Source organism: Micromys minutus, assembly GCF_963924665.1.
Source record: "Micromys minutus genome assembly, chromosome: 18".
Taxonomy (NCBI): domain Eukaryota; kingdom Metazoa; phylum Chordata; class Mammalia; order Rodentia; family Muridae; genus Micromys; species Micromys minutus.
In genome coordinates, this window is record NC_137953.1 from 1838195 (window position 1) to 1860666 (window position 22472).

General features: G+C 47.6%; 1 protein-coding gene across 1 annotated transcript in view; it reads right to left on the reverse strand.

Moving 5' to 3' along the window:
* Positions 1-6440: 6440 nt before the first annotated feature.
* Positions 6441-22472, reverse strand: part of TGFA (transforming growth factor alpha) — a gene marked incomplete at both ends in the record, with an annotated part of 145693 nt that continues 129661 nt past the window's right edge. Inside the window, 2 exons of the mRNA XM_080932119.1 lie at positions 6441-6613; positions 8535-8675. Coding sequence (XP_080788245.1) covers positions 6441-6613; positions 8535-8675 — 314 coding nt within the window. The remainder of the gene's footprint in view (positions 6614-8534; positions 8676-22472) is intronic.

Genomic DNA, 22472 nt, shown 5'->3' on the forward strand with positions numbered 1-22472 from the left:
CGAAGTCCAGCCTGGACCGGAAACAGATGAAGGCGTGAGAGTGCTGGAGAAGTTCAGGCACTTGCTGCGGTTTGCCATTAGATGGCAGGCTAACTCTGTTCCGAGGGTAGGGAAAGCCACACAAATCTATTGTCCTTTGAAGAAAGCCCTCCATGGCTGGGCTTTCCCTCTCCCACATCCCAGGGCTGGGGATAAGATGTGTTCACTACTTCGCGCCAGATTTACAGGGACCTTCCAGGAGCACCCGGAGCCAGGGCGATGGCGCCCAATAAAAGACCAGATGCTTTGGATGGGGTTTGAAGCATGGCCTTAACGTTCGTTTTTCTCCAGTTGTACACAAAATCAAAGCAGAGGGAGGTGAAGGCTCTGGAATATTTAAATCCTAGCAGGGCAAGATGCCTGCCCCAGCCGCCCCAACACCTGACTGTGGGAAGACCTCCCTAGAGACTGACTTCACGATTCCAGATCCCATAGAAAATTCTTCATAATAAAAGCACAGTTTAGCACTTTGCACTTTCCCTTTTATTCCTAACGTGTGCCATGGAGTTTCAGCAGCAGCATTCCACAGTAATGCTGCTAGTCACGCTGAGATCTGGCAGGAAGCCTTTGGTAAGACAACTTTGTTAGTTTCAGTAGGGCCAGTGGTTCTCTGGTGATACAGAAAGTGACTCCTGACATGTGTCAGGCACGGCGGACCTGCCCCTGTAAGAGAGTTGTCACTTTAAAAAAATATTTATTTTAATGTATATGAGTGCACTGTAGCTGTCTTCAGACACACCAGAAGAGGGCATCAGATCCCATTACAGATGGTCGTGAGCTGAAAGACCCCCGCAGAGGGGAGACCCTCACTCAAGTCTCAGGATAACACAACCCGTCCCCCTCCCAAGAACTCATGAGAGACCGTCCTTGCTGCAATTACATGAGGTTTATTGATGAACCAGTGCACTGGGGTCGAGACTCATATCCCACACAGGGGTAGAGGAGTGTGACCCCGAGTGGCTGGGAGAAGGAGTTTTTAAAAGAAAAAAAAAAAAAAAAAAAACCACAACCCAAGGGGGGGGGGAGGGAGTAAGTCATTGGAAAATGCCAAAAATACCAGCAAAGAATCATAAGGGAAACACCCGGTTTCTCAAGATTGTTTATAAGGTGTTTTATGGTTTTATGGTCAGTCAGTTCCTGAATCAGAGTCACTGAACCGGCTAGCCTACATTGTTGGCCCTGCTCTACCTGCTAGGGGTCTTCTACTTTACCTGTTAGGGGGTCAGGATTTATCCTGGTCTTTCATTCCCCACTTCTTCCAGTGTCTAGTTCTAATCATAGAACTAGATCTCAGTATCTTTATAATACTGATTTTCCTGTCCTCCTAAAGCATGATATTGTTGGTGTAACATCAAAATTTGCACAGTGCTCACTCTTTCTCTAACAGAAGCTACTAACTTAATAAGGATGCATGGTCCAAATGTAAGAAGCAAAAGCAAAATTAAAAGAGGCCCCACTAATGAGGAGATTAAAGTGGTCAGCCATGGGGATCTGCTAAACCATCCCTCAAACCATCCTTGTTGTTCTCCGTCTCTCTCTCTCTCTCTCTTTCTCTCTCTCTCTCTCTCTATGTCTGTCTTTCTCTCTCTCTCTCTGTCTAGTCTTTCTCTCAGCTTACTCATAGAATCTTTAATCACCCCTGAATGATCTACGTAAAAGCAACATTTTTTTTAAGGCAGCACATAGCCCTCCATCTTTAAGGAACAGTAAGTCTAGTCCCCTTCTGTTTTGCAAGACCACCTTTGAGAGGGAGGTCAGTGATTCTTCAAGCTTAGATATGGATTGTTCTAGGGCTCACAAATCTGGGAACTAAACAGTATCCTCTGCAAGAGCAAGAAACAACCCCTTTAAAAATTATTTTTGACATTAATTTTAAGTTTGTGTGTGTGTGTGTGTGCATACACACATGTGTGTAAGTGCAGGCACCTGCAGAGACCAGAAGAGGATGTTGGCTCCTCTGAAGGGAGTTGTAAGCTCCCCAGAGTTGGTATTGGGAATGGAAGTCGATCCTCTGAGAGCAGTGATCTGAACTGTGTAGGCATCTCTCCAGCCCCTGGATTATTCTCTTTCACTATGCAGAATGGTCAGGAGAGGTAATGATGTCTGGGGCCGAGGAAACACGGTCTGTAGATTCCATCTTGGGCTGAGCATCAAACTGCTGTCTGTGTTCTCAGCCTCTAACTATGCAGCCTCCGGTGATAGAGGAGCCACCCTTCCTCCTTCTGTGAAGTGTGGACCGAGTGATTAATTCCTAGGTGTGGCGGTGGCTTTGAGATTGTGTCTGTGAGAAACAAGGTAAACAGTTATTATTGTTGCTCAAAATTCTGTGTTTCTTTCTCCCCTTCTCTCTCATTACTGTGGCTGTCATAGCAAAGCCAGCGATGACCTGGATAACAGTTTGTGGAGCCAGTCTCGGCCAGTGTATAGTCGTCTCTGTGACCAAATACCTGACAAGAATTGAACTGTGGGGCCGGAGAGATGATGGCTCGACATGGGTTCGATTCCCACCACCCACACAGAGGTTTACCAACATCTGAAACTCCAGTTGTAGAGGATCAGGATCCTCTTCTGGCCCTCTTGGGTGCTGCACGCACACAGGACACAGACACACGTGTAAGCGGACATTCATACACATGAAATCAAATGAATGGCTTGTAAAGGGACAATTTAAGGGAGGAAAGGTTTGTTTTGTCCCATAGTTTAACAAAGGAAACCGGGGCCTAGAGGGGGAGACTGAGCCTCCAAGGGCATAGGCAGCTCTTTCAGGGGACCCAGGACCATCCCCAGCATCACACGTGGCTCACGACTCAGTTCCAGGCGATCCGAGTACCTCTTCTGGCCTCTGCAGACTCAATACCTGAGTTCATCTGCTGCCCTCTTGCCCGCTTCTCAGTGCAGCAAGGTCTGTTTGTGGAACTTCGGCTTTTGCTTCTGGGCTCACACTCAGCTTCTCTGTCTGAGACTCGATTTCTTCACCCATCTCTATGATTCCCATGAACTTTATTCCACATGTGGCCTATCAGAGAGGCTGAGACCCCTTTGAGCCAAACGTGGAAGTGTTGGAGGGAAGTGGAGATTGCATCCAAGGCTGTTCGAGTCAGCTGAGCCTCCCTATCAACTCAAAAGGGAGGAAGGCTTTGCTTTGGCTCAAGGATTTGGTGGTTTCAGCTCAAGGCCAATTGCCTGCCACCCTTGTCCCTGTGGGGGACAGCAATACATGGCAAACCAGAGAGGGGGAGCCAGAATCCTTCAAGGACACGTAACTTTTCCCCACTGGGCCTGCCTCTTAAATGTCCACTGTCTCCTGGCAGTGCCACAGATGAGGGGCCTTTGGTGGACCTGGATCCAAACCATAACAGAGTTGTTTTGAATACTGGATAGGGTGTGGTAGGCTGTTGTGGGACACAAAGGTCCTTGCTCCCACAGATCACTAGGGCAACCAAGAATGTTAAATACACAGGGGCCTCTCTCCACGGAGGAGATAAAAGACCTGTTTTCCTGCCCAGAAGGCTGGGCATGGATCTTGTTAACAACCTGGTGACCTTTTTGGTATCTGTAGAACCAGGCCTCACCTGCCTTTTGCTTTAGAGGCAGACCTCACTCTAAGCCCCCAGAATGATTAACTCAGACTTTTCTCTCCCTGGACTGTTACCCATCCTTAGGGGAGATATCACATGTATTTTATAGTCTGCTGGCCTTTATAAGACCACATTAGATTCTATGGTCCTTCTCCGTCTTTTTAAAGATTTATTTATTTTATGTATATGAGTACACCATAGCTGTCTGCAGACACACCAGAAGAGGGCATCAGATCCCATTACAGATGGTTGTGAGCCACCAGGTGGTTGCTGGGAATTGAACTCAGGACCTCTGGAAGAGCAGTCAGTGCTCTAACCACTGAGCCATCTCTCCAACTGTAAATGAGTTTTCATGCCTTCAGCTTTATTGTGCACCAGGATTGGAAAGGTTGCTGCCTGGAAACCTCTTCCCAAATTGCACTGTGTTTTAAGTATGCTGACAATAAACTGCCTGGCATCAGACTCCTTAAAGTCTCATTCAGGTTGACAAAGTCAACCTTTTTTTTTTTTTCCTTTTCCTTTTACCCTCCTTCCCTTCCCTCCCATCCCCTCCCCCTTCCTTCCTTCCTTCCTTCTTTCTTTCTTTCCTTCCTTCCTTCCTTCCATTTGTGGGTATTGTTTTCCAAGCCAGGGTGTAGCCCTGGTTGTCTTAGAAGTATATCTGTAGACCAGGTTGGTCTTGAACTCAGAGACCCACTTGCCTCTGCCTCCCAAGTACTGGGATTAAAGGTGTGGGCTGCCTCCACCGCCCAGCTGAACCAGGTGTTTATTTTTCTTCGAGGCTTCACTTCCCTGTCTGACACTTGCAGGGACCCCCCCCCCCCAGATGCAGTACAGGAGACACAATCGCACCCAGGCCAACAGGACAGCAACAGAAGGGCTGGAGGGAGCATCAGCTGTCAGCAACTTCCCACTGCGGGAGGTTTCCAATTAGACAGCAGGTGAACAGCTCCTACCCCGTGTGGGCCAGGACTACTGTGGGTCACACGTAGGAAACAGAAAATTGCCTTCCACTTCTGGTACTATGTCGTTTAATGTGTGCCAGTAAGTCAACGTAACGGAAGCTCTGGGGTATGTGGTGGGCAGGATGAGGTGCTGCATTGATGGTCTGTGCTGGGGTGGGTGGAATATGATAAAGGGCTGAGAAATTCTGCTGTCCCCTCAATAACTCTGGGCCTTAGGACAAACAGCCTCTTGTAGCTCAGGAACCCCAGACAGGCAGGGCCATCAAAGTCCAGCCACATGCATAGCAGACTCGCTTTTCTACTGAACTGTGGAAGATGGGAGACTGAAGACAATGGCCAGGAGTTTCTTTTCTCCTTGTTGGCAGTATGGAGGGTACTTAGCAGATGGCAAAGAAAGTATAATGTGTGTGTGTGTGTGTGTGTGTTTGCACACTCGTATGTGTATGCTCATGTGTGCATCTGCACAGCTACACCTGGCTTTTTAATTCTTATAAAATCATTTATTTACCGTGTATGGGTATTTTGTCTGCATGTATGTCTGTGTACCACATACCTGGTGCCCAGGCATGCCAGGAAAAGGCATTAGACCCTCTGGGACTGGAGTTGTAGACAGTTGTGAGCCACCATGTGGTGACCCCAGCACCGAGCATTCCCTGTGAGCCACTTGGCTTCTATCTCAGGTCCTTATGCAGACACACGCTCTTATGCATCGGGCCTTTATGTATTTAGTTCTTGTGTAGCTCAGGTTGGACCTGTTCCTCTTGGCTCAACCTCTTGAATGCTGGGACTATAGGTGTGTGAGGCTAACCTGGACTACAGGAGACACTGGCTCAGAAAAAAATGGAGACAAATGTTTGTTTAATAGCATGGATGAAGAGCCTAGAGCTGTGCCACACTACAGTGTGTTAAGTGTTACACCATCTATGGACTGTAGTATTATAAGCAATTATAATTTTCTTTCGAATGTTTACATGGGCTTCCAAGTTTTCTACAACAAATGAGTCTAAGTTGGCTGGATTGAAATTCTTTTAACATTTTATTTTGCAAGTGTTATGTATGTGATCTGAGTAAGCGTGTCTGAATGTGGATGGGTACATGCGTGTGCATGACACACATGTAGTGAAGATGACACTGGTTGTCTTCCTCAATTATTCTTCACTTTATTGATCGATGCAGGTCCTCTTGATAACCCACAGCTCACCGATTTGACTAGTCTAGTCAGCCAGCTTGCCCTGGGAGCCCCTGTCTCTGCCTCCTACATGTTGGGTTTATAGGCAGTCATTTTGCCTAACATTTTTCGGAAACATGGGTTTCGGGGATCCCAGCTCTGTCATGTTTGCTGTGCGTGGCTTTATCTACAGAGACGTATCCTTTAATTATAAACACATTCTTCTGTGGCTGGTAAAACACTTTCCCATCATGTATAAGGCCCTGAATTCTAACCTCAGCGATGAAAAAATAGTGACCTCAGAACATTCTATCCTAATTAGTGAGCACAGAAGAGAGTGAGGCCTGACCGGTTCGTGTGAAATGACAGTCACCCAGCGACACTTAAAATGATTATTATTTTTGCTAGCAATCAGGTTCTCCTCAAATAATCACGGCTCTGTCACTTGCCCAGATGTACCAGCTTGCCAGGGGGTGGCATGGGAAAGGCAGCCCAAGCAGGGAGCAGCCATGTGAATTTATTTTCCATCCCCAGGGGTGGACTGCTTATAGTCACAGCTACCTGACAGTCCTGACAACTGGCCTCACCTACTCGCCCCTGTGACACACTCTTTCCACTTGGATCACAGAACGCTGCTGTTGGGCCTCCACCAGCCCAGAGCCTGCTTTCGGGCCTCCAGCTCTGACTCACTCAATCCTTAGTACTGACGATCTGATTGCTGCAACTGGAAGTTTTCTTCTTACCGCCTTTGGCTCGAAGCAAGCACTCTCCCACTCGGTCCTCCGGAGGTCCCCCGCTCGGTCCTCCGGAGGTCCCCCGCTCGGTCCCCCACTCGGTCCTCCGGAGGTCCTGCCCATAGATCACTGGACAGTTGAACAGGGAAGCCTTTCTCAGGTGCAGCAGAGTGAAGAGGAATCAAGCAGTGGTATTGAGGTTGGCACGTGAGAAAAATCACAACAGTGGCAGAGGAAGACAGGAAACCTCACTCATCACAGACTGTACCTGTCAAAATAGCACGTGTACAGAGAGAACTCCCACCAAATCTCCAAAGGCCAAGGAAGGAGGGGCTATGTAAATGAGCTATAAAAGTTGGAGGAGAGGGAGGGGGAGGGAGGAGGGGGATGCAGAGGGAGAGGGAGAGGAGAAGAAAAGGCAAGGAGGTGGAGGAGGCCGCCGTGAGAGGAGATGAAGCTTGAGCACATGACCAGGATAAACAGAAAGTAACAAGCGGTATCACGGCTGCCAAACAAGTTAGAATAGTTCCAAACCTGCCCAATCTCTTACAGTTTGTAAATAAAATACCTGGATTGCTTGTCTTTTATATGGGCTAGCCAGAATTATAAATTCATTTTACACACACATATATTTTATGAGGGGGTGGATATTATTCATGAGAAAGAGCTTCTTTTGATTTTTTTTTTTTTTTTTTTGAGAGAATTTGGTTCTGTAGCCTAGGCTGGCCTAGAACTGGTGATCGTAGAACTCACACACGTGTGGGTAAAGCCAAGACCTGTCTGAGGACAATTTTTGGGAGATGCTTTTCTCCTTCCATTGAGGCAGGGCCGTTTTTGGTTTCTACTGCCCTGGATATTCCAGCCTAGCTGCCTGGCAGCTTCCAGGTGCTGTCCTGTCTCCATTGCCCATTTTGCTATCGGAATACTGGGGTTACAGGTGTGTGCAGCTAAATCCAGCTGTTTAAAGTGAGTTCTAGGAATCAAATTCAGATCATCAGGCTTGTGCTGTGAGCACCTTTATCCACCTCACCAGCCTCTGTTAATTTTTTTTTTTAACCACTGAACCATCTCTTTGTGTGACAATGCTGCAGGGCCTTCCTGTGACTGGCTCTTGGGATCTCCAATGGTTAGCCTCAGTCATCAGCTCTACAGAATCTGTAACTACCTAAGAGACAAGTCTCTGGATTTGTCCAATGAATGATATCCTTAAACTGTGAGTTCAGATAAATTCTTTCTTCCCTCCCTCCTTTTTCTCCTTCCCTCCCTCCATCCCTTTGTTCAGTTTGACTATGGACTCACACTTGTCCCTGTCATCTTCATTGTTGGAACTGTGCTGCTCGCTCTGTGATCTACCCTCTGAGGCTTGCTGTAGGCTATGATGTGCTGGAGGGAGACACCAGGGTGGGGGGGGGTCGCTGTTCCTGTTGTTTCCACCTCAAGCTTCCCCAACACTACGGCCCTGTCTCAGTCAGGGTTTCTCTTCCTGCACAAACACCATGACCAAGAAGCAAGTTGGGGAGGAAAGGGTTTATTCAGCTTACACTTCCACATTGCTGTTCATCATCAGAGGAAGTGTAAGTCAGGACTGGAACTCAAGGAGGTCAGGAAGCAGGAGCTGATGCAGGGGCCATGGAGGGATGTTACTTACTGACTTGCTTCCCCTGGCTTGCTCAGCCTGCTTTCTTATAGAACCAGGTCTACCAGCCCAGGGATGGCACCACCCACAATGGGCTGGGCCAGGGATGGCTCCACCCACAATGGGCTGGACCAGGGATGGCTCCAACCACAATGGGCTGAGACCTCCCCCCTTGATCACTAGTTGAGAAAACGCCTTACAGCTGAATCTCATGGAGGCATTTCCTCAACTGAGGCTCCTTTCTGTGATAACTCCAGCTTATGTCAAGTTGACACACAGCCAGCCAGGACAGTCTCCTTTATGCTTTCCTGGTTTCTGTGGTTACTCCATGTTATGTGATTGCATCTGGGTGTTCGGAGCCAGGAGCTGCAGATGAAAGAGAGAACACTTGTCATTCTAGGTCTGCGTACTTACTCGGCATGGTCTTTTCTAGTTCCATCCATTTGCCTGCAAATTTCACAATGTTTTCCTTTACTGAGGAATGGTATTCCATAGTGTGAATTACCACATTTCCACTGTTCCTCATCTTTCGAAGGACATTTAATGGTTCCCACACTGCAAACAGAGAAGCAGGAAGCATTGCTTAGCAGGGATCTAGGGATTTTCAGCCTTTTGGGCAGATGCCCAGGAGTGGTATATCTGAACCACATGACGGTTTGATGCAGATAATTTATAGCAATTTCTATATATATAGTGGAGTAGCTGCACCAATGTGTGTGTGCTGGTGATGGTCACTGTGATGTGTGTGTGCTGGTGATGGTCACTGTCGTGTGTGTGCTGGTGATGGTCACTGTGATGTGTGTGTGCTGGTGATGGTCACTGTCGTGTGTGTGCTGGTGATGGTCACTGTGATGTGTGTGTGTGCTGGTGATGGTCACTGTGATGTGTGTGTGCTGGTGATGGTCACTGTGATGTGTGTGCTGGTGATGGTCACTGTGATGTGTGTGTGCTGGTGATGGTCACTGTGATGTGTGTGTGCTGGTGATGGTCACTGTCGTGTGTGTCCTGGTGATGGTCACTGTGATGTGTGTGTGTGCTGCTGATGGTCACTGTGATGTGTGTGCTGGTGATGGTCTCTGTGATGTGTGTGCATGCTCTTTGTGCTGGAGAGACAGAGACTAGCAGGTGAGGCCTGATAGTCACACAGTCTAGCCAACTGGTGATTCCCCAGTTCCCAGTAAGAGACTGTCCTTAAAAACCGGCTAAGAAGTCATGGAGGAATAATACCTTAGGCTGACCCCTGGCCTTTATATGTACCAGTGCACACAGACACCCACCCACATATATTAATACTTTAAAACAATAATCATTTTATTGTCTTTCATGCTCTCTGTGGGGCAGGAGTTTGAAAAGGACTCAGTTGGACTTTTCTGACTTAGATGGTCTCTTCAGTTTCCTTAAATAGCTTGGGTTGCCCCAGAGTGGCCTGAATTGCCCCGTCTCTCCTCACTGGCATTTTCTGCAGGCTTTGCCTGCCTGGTTAGGCTTCCTCACAGAACACCAGCCCGAGGGCACTGCTGCTGTCTGAGTGTCGGGGTCCCAGGAACCCAGCAGAAGTTAGTGAAGCCTTGGAAGTCACATAGCTTTCCTTCCTCAATGACCTCAAACCTCCCAGATCCAGGAAAGGGACGCATCTCATCGTGGATGCATGACAAGGCACGGTCTGTGAGCTGAAGGCCAGGCTGGGAGGCTGCCCAGCCACCGAGGGCAGCCGTGCCTTTGGAAGACATTCCTCAAGAGGGCACTGTCGTCACAAGACAATCATTGTAGCTCAGGACACCGGCAGAGAGGCAGTTGTTGGCATTAGTCTTGGTCATCTTTCCTGTTACATGGAGCCTGTGGTGGCAGGAACAGTGTATATGACCATGTGTGCATGGAAGAGTCCACCCATGGGGAGCGTACATATGAAAGGACTTTTCACAAAGGATCTACTTTGAAGGCTGGGCAAGTGGTGTGTGTGGGTCCCAGGCAGAGGTCCAAGCTTTGGGTAGGATGTACTAGTACTTTCGCAGAAGCTGTGATCTGTAGTACTGTGGCTGGATGACAGAGGGAACAGTGAGTGGATGAGATTGTCTACGGAGGGTCAAAGTCAGAAGGAAAAGGGTCACAGAGAGAAAGCCAGAGGCCATCAGTAGAGAAGAGCTGGAAAGGAAGACTTAAACTTAAGAGGGTGTGGTCAGAGAAGAGGAAGGGAGACCTGTGAACAGTGACTGGGGCTGAGGCAGTTTCTGGGAAGAGGGGGGTGGTCCTCACGGTCAAGTGTACTTACGAGGCGGCAGTGTGGCTCAGTGGGTAGAGTTCTTGCCTCACCTGTACAGAGCCATGGATTACATTCAGAGTACCTCATAGTGAACCAGGTATGGTGGTGCAGTGCCAGTGGTGGCCTTGTAGTTAGATGGAGGCTAAACCTGGGCTGCATCAGATCCGGGCTCAGAACAACAACAGAAGATCTGAAAACAAGGAGGTCACTGATGACGTCAGTGATGACATTTGCAGGAAACCAGACAGGCTGTCATTAGCCAGATTATAGGGAAGGATGGTAGCCCGAGAGGGTCAAGGTCTATGGGCTATCAACTGTATTTTATTTATTTATTTTTGTTTTTTTGAGATAAGGTCATGTGACGCTGGCTGACCTTGCTATGTAGGTCACGGGGGGGGGGGTGGTAAGAGCTGGTGAGATGGCCCATGGGTAAAGTGTCCATTGCCCACACTGACTAACCGAGTTCCATCTCCCGAACTCTCATGGTGGGAGGAAGGCACCAGTCCTTGAAGGTTGTCCTCTGACCTCCATATGTGCATGACCCCACCCCAAGTAAACAAATAAATGTAACTAAAATGTATTTAAACATAAAACAAAGGTTTGGGTAAGACTTTGCTGTGTAGGCAAGGGAAGGGTCAGGGTGAGAGATCAAGGCTGGAAGAGAAACATTTGAGGTGTTTCAGCCTGGGAAGGAGTGGAGTCTAATATCAGGTGAAGCCTTGGAGGGTTGAGCGGTCCCCCTTCAGAGAGAAGGGGATGTCGGGGGTCAGCTGCAGATGCATGGTGAGCAGTGCCGGGCATGGGTGCTGAGGAAGCGTGTCCTAGTGTATGGAAGTCTGCCTAGGCTCATTCCACACCGGCTTGGTTTACTAGCTAATGCTTATGCTAGGCTGTGGTTCCCCAAAAGTGATTTTCTCCTAACAGCCATCTGCAGATCAGAAAGCGGGGCTCTCAGAGTCCTTGCTTCTCGGAGGTATGAGAAGAATGTGCTTGTGAGGGAAGGGGAAACATGACCTTCCAGGTCAGTCCTGCAGCTCAGAGCATCACAGGGCTGCAGCCTTGCTGAGTCACGTTGACTAGGAGACTGGAAATAACAGCTATGACTTTGCGCTGTCTGGAGGGGGGGGGGGGCTGGCATAACTTTTGCCCTGGGGATGGCGGAGGGAAGAGGGGAAGGTGGTGGTGCAGTTAGTTGTGTGTGGGGATTGAGAAGGTCCACTGGGGTTGGATGGTGCAATGAAATGATATAGATGTGTGTGTGTTGCCATTTTCATGTGTATGTGCATGTATGTTATCCATGCATGTGTGCATGCATGTTTGCATGTGTGTGGGACATATGTGTGTGGATGTGTGGTCACATGGATGGGTTCAGAGGCACAGCTTACTGCTGGGGATTATGCTGGGGACTCCTCCTTTTTGTTTTTAAGATTTATTTATTTTTCTTTATGTATATAAGTAGCTATCTTCAGACATACCAGAAGAGGGCATTGGATCCCATTACAGATGGTCACTATGTATGTGGTTGCTGGGAATTGAACTCAGGACCTCTGGAAGAGCAGTCAGTGCTCTTAACCGCTGAGCCATCTCTCCAATCAGCCCCCCCCCCCATGCACTACCTCGGGGTTATTCTCAATAGTCCTCTTATTTCATTCACAGAGATAGGGTCTCAAGTCACAGCCAGGCCTCCAACTTCCTGGCTGAAGTGGCAGGTGGGACACAATGCCCTTGCAGACTTTACTGGGATCTGGGGATCTGAACTTTGGTCCTCATGTTTATGTAGGAAGCGCTCTAACTGCTCTGGCATTGCCTTAGTCTGGCACTTTGTTATCAGCTTTGTACTCCTGGACATAACACTTAACACTGAACCTATGGTGCTTCTGGAAAGCCTTACTGGTTTTATTGAACTCATGCAGTGTGGAATACAAAGGAACTTAGGGTTTGGGTATCTAAGCAAGCTAGGGTGCGCTTGCATATCCATTTGTCTGAAGGCTGGATCCAGTCTCTTAGGTGTTGCCTGGGCATCTGATGCCATGGTCAGCGTGTTTCATCCTCACTGGTGACAGGTTCAGTACCTGTTCCTTCCTGGCACTGACTGGTTTTGATGCTGCACAGTCTGGTGGAGGGCGTGCAAAAGCAGATGCTCAGCCAATCAGTACACTGCACTCATTTGCCCACCATGAGGAGTAGGCTGGAGGTGAGTGTGTGATCTAAACAGGGTCAATCAGAATTCTTCCTTGGATCTCCCATGCAGAAGCAGACCCGAGGGGCCCTGGAGGTGGCGGTACCAGTTTCGACACCTGCTATGAGAACTGTCAGACCCTGGTCTTAGTCAGTGTTCTCTTGCTGTGAAGAGACATGACCACACTAACTCTTCTAAGAGAATTAATTGGGATTGGCTTACAGTTTCGGAGGGTTGGTCCACTTTCGTCATGGTGAGGGAGCAAGGCTACACAGGTAGATATGCTGTTGGAGAAGTAGTTGAGAATTCTACATTGGGATCCACGGGCAGCAGGAAGAGAGAGACACTGGGCCTGGCGTGGCCGTTTGAAACCCTCAAAGCCCACTTCCAGTGATACACTTTCTCCACCAAGGCCACACCTCCAGATTCTTTCAAACCACTATGACCCCCCTTTCACCAGATGGAAGGGAAGGGACCTCAGGTGGCTCAGGTGGCAAAGGCTGACTTTCACAACAGCCCTAGTTACTGTTATTCCCCTCAACTCTCCCTTTTGATATGAAGGAACCAAGGCTTAAAGGATCTGAGAAGCAACTGATGGATCAGCTGCCAGCAGCGGCAGAGAGAGGGTTGAGCCCAGACAGCAGTGTCTGGAAGCCTTGTCATAATGTTATATTACCCTCCCACCGACGGCACAGTCACGGAGGCTCCAGCAGCATCTTTGTGGTGCCTTCACTTGCCAGGCGGACAACCAGCGTATGAGCCATGGCTGTTCTCTGGGGTGAGCATTTTGCCTGAGGATTAAAGAAAGAGTGTGTTCTCAGCTCACAGATGAACAGTGGGCAAAAACCTACTTGATAGCTACAGTGTATGTCATGCTGAAGGTGAGTCCCATGGCTACAGTGTATGTCAGATGGCTACAGTATATATCAGATGGCTACAGTGTGTGTCAGATGGCTACAGTGTGTGTCAGATGGCTACAGTGTATATCAGATGGCTACAGTGTATATCAGATGGCTACAGTGTATGTCAGATGGCTACAGTGTATATCAGATGGCTACAGTGTATATCAGATGGCTACAGTGTATGTCAGATGGCTACAGTGTATGTCAGATGGCTACAGTGTATGTCAGATGGCTACAGTGTGTGTCAGATGGCTACAGTGTATGTCAGATGGCTACAGTGTGTGTCAGATGGCTACAGTGTATATCAGATGGCTACAGTATATATCAGATGGCTACAGTGTGTGTCAGATGGCTACAGTGTGTGTCATGCTGAAGGTGGGTGGGCTCTTCCAGAAGCCTGAGGCTTCAGATCCAAGAGGACTGGCAGAAAAACGCCTTGACTCTGGAGGGCATGTGGGAATAACGAGCTTCAGGAGATGGTGGGCAGTGCTTTTTCCATTAAGACGTCTCCTCTCCGTTAATTACCTTCCTCCGGGAGGCTTCTGTCTACTTTTCCTTTTTCTGGAAAGGTCAGGCCCCAGGGACTGCATCCCCACAGCCCCCCAGGACTGCATCCCCACAGCCCCCCAGGACTGCATCTCAGATCAGGGGGTTCTTCTCTGCTCAGGGGGTGAAAGTTATCTTTCTTCCTCTTCTCAGAGAAGGATGAGCTCACTAGTGACAAGAGTGGCCTTCTGTCCTTCCTCTTCTCCAGATGCTGAGAGAAGTGGGAGGCTAGCTTGCAAATGTCACAGAAGCCTGTAAAGCGCTGAGCTCAGATGCAGGATGCCGGGCATAGCTGGGGTTGCTGGGCTGCTGAGATGGGCGACTCCATCATCTGCTAAGAATCCATTGTTCTGCAGCTGCTTGAGCGCAGTGGTGAGGCTGAGGTAGGGGAGACGGAGGGGGGCAGGGTGGGTAGAGTGAATAGGTGCTTCTTTGCAAACTCTGGCTTTTTGGGGTTGTATAGAGGAGCAGGGTGGGGTTAGTCAACATGGGTGGGTTTAGAACACCCTAAACCAGGGCCACAAATTCACAACCAAACAAAGCAGAGCAAAACAAAATAACAAATACCCAAACAAAGAAAGGGAGGCAGGAGGCATCTCTTCCAAAAGATTTTGAACTTCCTTGCTTAAAAGGAACCTTTGGAGTCTCTAAGGGCAGATCTAGATTTTTCTTCAGTGTTTCATGTTTGGAGTTCCAGATGGTAGGTGGGCCTCATGAGCTCCACGGGGCAAAGGCATGGCGTGGATTATGAGTATGTGTAGTCAAGGAGGACCTTGAAATTCTGCTTGGATTATGGTGATATACCTCCAAGTCCACTTTGTGAGGCACTGGGGACGGAGGCCAGGACTTTGTACACTCTAGGCAAGTGCTCCACCAACTGAGTAACATCCCCAGCCCTGGGCTAGGAGTGCTACTGGGTTTAGTGGTGCTGGGATTCCCTTGTAGGCAGCAGATGGTTTGACAAGCAGGTTACAGTGGCCTTAACAGACCTTTGCTTTTTTCCTAAATGGGTAGAGATTTTTTATCTTAATTTTAATTATTTTTAAGATTTATTTCACTTATACGACTGTTCAAGCTGCGTATACATATTTGTACCACATGCGCGCCCAGTGCTGAATGAAGTCAAAAGGTCAACATGAGGCCTTGGATTCCCTAGAAATGGAGTTACAGATGGTTGAGGTACCATATGGATGCTGGGACCGAACACAGATCCTCTACAAGAACTCTTACCCTCCCAGACATCTGTCTCTCCAGCCCTGGAGCACACATCTGATCCTTTCCAAAGGGCTGGCGCTTCAGGCTGGACTAAACATGATTTTGTTTTTACTTCAGTGTGTTTCCCCCAGAAGTTTTGCATATGCATTTATCAATGTCATATAATTATATGTGTGGGTTACATTCTTTTTATGCAAATTTACTGCTTTAGGGCCTGAGGGGATGGCTGTCAGTGCTCACCATGCAAGCACGAGGCTCTGCGCTGGACTCGTAGAGCCCACATTAAAAAGCTGGAGGGTATTTCATATTTGTAAGTAGGGGAGGTGGGAACAGGCAGATCCGATCTCACTGGCTGACCAGACAGCCTACTCTAGTCCCAGAGTCCCAGAGTCCTCAAGTCCTCTTTCTCCCTTCCTCCAAAAACAGAGGAGCTGGAGAGACAATTTAGGGCAAGGCACCGGCTGCTCTTGCAGAGGAACACATTGGTTCCCTGTGACGGCAGGGTGGCTCACAACCATCTTGTTTGGTTCACTTGCTGGGTTCCAGTTTGTTCATTTTTTTATTGCTCTTATATCACTACTATCATTATTCCTTAGATGTGTGTTTATTTTCTAACAGGAAACAGAAAGTGTGTGGATCCAGATGCAGAGAGAGGTGGGGAGGAGTTTGAAGGAGTAAAGGGAGAGGAAAACCTTAATCAGAAAATACTGTAGGAAAAAAATCTATTTTAAATAAAAGAAAAAATTATTTGTATTTTACGTTATACTGTCTGCCTGCATGTGTGGATGTGCAGTACACCTATGAATGGGTGGGCATCACATGCATGAATGGGTGTGTACTACATGCATGAGTATTATTTTTTCTTTCTATTCTAGGACTTTCCTATTTGGTGTTAAGTTATTAATATGAGACACAAGGCCAGCATAATGAGGGAGGTTGTGGAGATTTGTGTGACTGGTTAGAGATGGGGCCAGAGAGGAAGGTGAAGCCTTATCAGGTGGCCTGCTCCAGAGCTGGGAAGGAGACTGGGGGATTGGATTTGGAGGAGAGAGAGGTGAAGATCTGCAATTAGCCTCCTTGTGGTTGATGGTCCCCAGGGGACCTGTGATGTGTTAATGGCCGAGACAAAGGGCTGTGTGGTATGAGAAGCTCTGGAAGATCTGCACAACATACAAGGTTGACCTCTGACCTCCATACACACATGGCTGCACGTGCATCTGCACAAACAGGAACACCTACAGACACTCACAGATATATTTTTCTATTTTATGGCAAGGGTAAACAGTCACCCTTACTGTCACATCTTTGTGTGGCTTTTCTGTGCACCTATACACATCCCTAGAAGACACATTTTGGTTCTGGAGAGATGGCTCCTTGGTTAAGAGAACTTCTTATTCTTACAGAGGACCTGGGTTCAATTCCCAGCACCCACATGGTAGCTCGAAACTGTCTGTAATGTCAGTTCTAGGGGATTTCTTTTCTATCTTTAAAAAAAAAAAAACTTTTTATTGATTCTTTGTGAATTTCACATCATGCATCCCAATCTCACTCACCTCCCCATCCCCCCATATCTGCCCTCCACCCTTTTACCCCGTCCAAAGAAAAAAAAAAAAACAGACAGACAGACAGACAGACAATTTTCCCGTGAAAGCTGTGGTGTGTGCCCTTTTATCCACTTCACTTGCAGATGTTCATTGCAGTGAGTCACTGGTCTGGCTCGAGGCCTCTGGCTTCTGCTACACCATCTATACTGGATCCTCACTGGGACTCCTTTGATTCTTTAGGACTGGCCCCTTTCACACACTCCAGCAGTCAGTTGATGGGGTAGATGTTGGGTTGGGTCCACTCAAAGTCCTGGATCTGGACCCAGGTGGTAGCTCTCACTCAATTCAGGTGACAGGTGGCCACCTCTCCTGCCCTCGGCAGTGAAGGAAATCATCAAAAACAGAAAACTCAAGAAGATGCAACAGAACAAGATGGAGCATGTTCTAGATCCAGCAAGCAGCAGAACTTGGCAGCTTCAGCCATGTGGCTCTGGCTTTAGAGTCAAGAATAGACAGGGTTACTGGGACACTTGATGCTGGTCATCTGGAGCTAAGAAATCAGTGGTGATTAAGAAGAGACCAGCATCACTGAGGTGAAATCTTCTGGAAGTGTTTTCTGGGAGCACAAAGAAACTGTTCCAGAGGCAGCTGGACTTAGTAATCAATCACCCAAGTAGTACTTGGTTTGAAGCCATGAAGGGGTCATGAAGGGCAGCTGAGGCTTGGCTCTGTCAGGAGCTATGGAAGCCCATTGGAGACGCTGAAACATTCTGTGCTTTGGTCAAGTCACACTGAACTCAGCTTTGCCTGAGTATCCCACCACACTGTAAGACCGGATTGGCTGGAGGGTCTACAGTTACCTCGAATTACTGTAACTTACAGTGATTTATGGAAATGGATAATAATTAAGATAACGGAAAGCCTTTCCTACTGAGTCCTTCCTCCCTTTTCTTTCTCTGACACTGAGAAGCTCGGAGGTTCAGATACAAATAAAACCCATTTCAGGCCCTGGAGAAGCTCACAGCCGTGAAGACAGACAGGTAACGTATCATTAAATTACAAACATTGCATTTTCAGGGTGTGACCAAAAGCTATTAAGGCAAGAAGATGGACTGGGGGAAAGGTGGGGATGTAAACCGAGTGGGGACACAGTAAGGTGGGCAGACATCGAGACCAGTCCAGGAGACTGATGGGTAAATTTAGGCTTGGCTGAGGTGGGTGACAAACTCCAAGGTGACTCAGGCAGAAGTGGACCCATCAGCAGGTTTCCCAAGTTAGGAAGCAGGTGGCATGCACAGTATCAGGGCCAAGAGGCAGCTGCTGCTCCTGGTGACAAGTCCGTGACGGCAAGCTTGCCAAGGGACAACTTTGCGGGTCTGACTTGGGCTTTGAGACAGTTTGTCTTATCAGAGCAAAGTCACAGAGTAGATAAGGTATACCGGGGCTGGGGGACGGGGCAAGAAAGGAGTGCAGGGCTGACCACGTGAGCGACAGCCCAGCAGATCACCTTAATTATTTATTGTGGCAGAATAAAGTACCCAGAAGCCGAGCACCTTAGTACAGCCACTGTTACTGCCTAGTTGTTTTTGTTTTTGCTGTGTGTATCTATACTTATGCACAGGCACGGCGAAGCCTGAGGTTAATGTCGGGTGTCCTCTTTGGTCACTCTCTACCATAATATATACTAGTATATATAATATACACTATATAGTTTACGTGTGTGTTGCCAGACTTTTGGCTACTTTATGGGTTCCCCTTTTCTACGACTGTACTCCACCCTCAACACCAGGTAGGAGAGAAACAAGGTTATAAAGGAAATAGGGTGTTGACATTGTTAGACTACTTCCTGCAAATTAGGGTGCTGAGTTCCTCTGGTCAAGTTTGATCTTTGTAGTCAGGATATCTTCAACTAGCAACGAGCAGCCAGTAACCGAGTAACCAGCTCCCAGAAGCAGCAGGCCCCGCCTACTGAGCCCCCTGCACCCCTCGAGGGTCACCGCCCCTGCACCCCTCGCGGGTCACTGCTGCTGAGCCCCCTGCACCCCTCGTGGGGCCCTAGCATTTTTATACCCTCTCAAGGGTTTCCTGAATTCCAAACATCATACACTTGCTGAAATTATCTGCAGCTGGCAAAAGCACGCCCCTGTCAGAGCATGAGGCAAATCACAGTCAGCGGCCGTGGACAGTCTAAGGTAGTTCCATATCTCACACCTGGGATTAAAACAAAAACATTCCCATAACATTTCTTGTTTAAAGAAACCAAAATTCTTATTATCTGTGTGTGTATACACATGGATCTATATATCTATGTATCCATGTATGTATGTATGTATGTATGTATGTATGTATGTATGTATCTAAGTATGTATATATGTATGTATTTCTTTTTTCTTTTATTTTTAAATGTATTTTGGTTTGAAGGCTGGAGGGTTGGCTCAGTGGTTAAAAGCACTTCTGGTCTATCATGAGGACCAGAGTGCAGTTCCCAGCATCTATGTTAGGTGGTGCATACCTTTAATCTCAGCTCTTGGGAGAAAGAGTAAGGTAGATCGCTGAGTTCAAGGCTAACTTAGTCTACAGAGTGAGCCCCAGGATAGCCAGGTCTATGAAAAACAAAACAAAACAAAACAAAACAACAAAAAAACCCCCCAAAACACCATCGTTATTAAAATGGAAAAATAAAATAAAAGAGGCCACCAAAGCACCCAGCCAACAGCCAGAACCATTTCCAGATGTGGGGACAGGACCAGGTTGTCTCTAACAGTTATTGCAGTCACCGTCTGTCTGTTTACATCAGTGAACATGTACATTCAGATCACTCAAAAACTGCATGGTAACATAAATAAATAAAAAAAAACAAAAAACAAAACAAGCAGGTGCTGGAGAGGTTCCCATAGATCCTCAGAAGCCAGAAGAGGGTGTTGGAACACCTGGAGCTGGAGTTCCAAATGCTCTTTACCTTAAATAAATAAAAAAAGGTTTATTTATTTTTATTTTATGTATGTGGGTGTTTTGGTTGCGTGCCTGTCTGTACACCATGTGCTTGCAATGCCCACAGAAGCCAGAAGAGGGCACCAGATCCCAGGGAGCTGAAGTTACAGTTTCAAGTTGCTAAATGGGTACTGGAAACTGATCCTCGGTCTTCTGCGATAGCAATGGGCATTCTTAACCACCGAAGCGTCTCTCAAACCCTCCACCTCAATTTTGAGGCAGTTTCTCACTGAAGTTGGAGCTCACTGACTAGGCTCTATTGGCAATAGCCTCAGATATCCACCTGTCTCCCAGCACAGAGATTCCAGGCATGTGTCAGCTCTTTACGTGGAGCTGGGGGTACAGCTCAGGTCCTCATGCTTGAGTGGCACACTCTTTACTGGCTGAGCCATCCCCCCTCCCTTACTGAGGATTTAAAACTCTCATAGTCACTGAGGCAGTGTCTTACCACCCCATCAATAGTCACAGTAAACCCATGCTTCTTGCTGGGTCTTCCTTGCGGAGGGCTGTTTTCCATCTATCTAGCCTTCCACTTAGCAAACATGATCCAAGGTTTGCCAAGCTCTAGAGAAAGAAAAACTACTAGTAAGGGCTTCTCTCCTGCCTCCTCCACAGCTGCCTTTTTCCATCACATGGCCCCTCTTACCTAAAAGAGGTGCTTACCTAAAAGAAGAAGCAGAGGCAGCTGTGGATGAAAGTCCTCCAGGGTTTGGAACAGCTTTTAGGCTGAGCCAAAGGTACTTCCTGTTCAAAGAAAGGAGGCTTAAGTGGGGCTCTGGCAGCTTGGTGCAGCCAGTGGATGTGGTAAATGGGGGTGACCAACAGCACAATTCCGTGTTCTCTTGTCATGCAAACTAGATTTGGAAGCCCCAGGATGAGGCTTCAGGGCAGGGGGGAAACCAAGGAAAACCCAGCTGGGTACAGCCTAGAGGCCGCTGGAGTTCAGACCCAGGTGTAGCGTGGAGCTCAGGTCTGACTACATTGAAGTCCCAGGGTTTTCACTGTGAGTGTCCCTAGAAATGACTGGAACACCAGGCCATAGGAACTGGCCCCAGCACAGAAGAAGAGGGGCAGCTGGGTAGGCCCATTATTTGTAGATAATCTTGCTGAGCCCAGAGAAGCTCAGATCGGAGTTCTCAGGAGCCTGCTGAAGATGTCAGTGTAGTCTGGGAATGCTGTACGAGGAGAGCCAATATAATAATTAGCTTATAGGATGTGGGCTGAGGCAGTCAGAGGCATGATAAAGGAACTCAATGTAGCAAGACCCCAGCCTTGAAATTTGGCTCCTACCTCTCTTTCTAGCCACACTGGGTGTGCTGGTTAGTTTGAACTCTCAACTTGACACGACCGAAAGCTGCCGGGTAAGAGTCCTAATGAGGGAACCTTTTCTTTAATGTCTACGGGCATTTTGTCTAAATGTGCATCTGCACACCAGAAGACAGCATCAGACAGTTGTGAGCTGCCATGTGGGTGCTGGGAATGGAACTCAGATCCTTCGGAAGAGCAGTGAGCGCCCTTAATCACTGAGCCATCTCTCTAGTCCTGAGACCCCACTCTTACAGTCCCTTCCAACCATAATTATTTCCTGAAACCATGTGGCTCATGGATTCTCAACCTGGGGTTCATAACCCCTTTGGGAGTTGAACGACCCTTTTACCTCAGACCATTTGAAAACACAGATACTTACACTATGACTCATGACAGCAGCAAAATTACAGTTTTGAAGTAGCAACTAAAAGAATTTTGTGGACCGGGGTCCACATGAGGAACTGTATTAAAGGGTTAGGAAGGTTGAGAACCACGGCTCTAGCCAAATCTAGTCATATCAGGAGGGTTTTAATATATATTTTTCTCTGGGGCAGACACAATAGAGTTCATAGTAAGTGGTATTGAACATACACACGCGCACGCACGCACGCACATCTTCTGTGTACCCTCATTGAGAAGTTTGGGATGGAGCCTTACCTCTGTGGCACCAGCTGATCTGTCCACAGTTGAGTCCTTTGCGGATTCTTTCCTTTCTCCCCAGAGACCAGGAAACCTGACGTGTGTAGAGATGTGACTGATCAGTTCTTAATCTTGCCTTCCATCCTTCTTTCTTGATACTGTGGTGTCAGCTGAGGGAGGGCCAGCCTGTGTCAGATTCTGGGAGAAGTGGGAGGGAGCAGAGGTTTAGCATTAGGAAGGGATTTGAGAAACACACGTTTATATTGTTATGGTAAAGAAAGATGTAAACACAGGCAGGGACTTATTTTATGACCTCTCTTGAACATTGGGATTCATCTTTATATCCCATCTGCCTTTTTGTACCAGTGAATGACATAAAGCTTTATAATGCTGTTCTGGTTCATGTAATTTTAAAAGCTTCTAGAATGTTCTGGTAGGTTCTTTAGTCTATTAAAAAAAGATGCTTGTTGCAGGATATTTGATCACACAGTGAACCCCAAGATAGTGTTGCTTACTGAAAAACACCTGATTCTAGTTGTGGTGTGGCTCAGCCCTTAACACACACCTTTAATTTTTCTGTGTGGAATACAGACAAGCCATTAATACATAAACTTAATCCCAAGCAATGAAGGTTAGTTTGTAGAAGGAAGCACACATGTTTGAAAGTGTTGTCTAATTGATTGGCAGACAAAATGACGAATCAGAGAAAGATTTGACAGACTTGGATACGCACAACTTTCATGAGAAGAAAGAGGAAAGGGAAGTTCC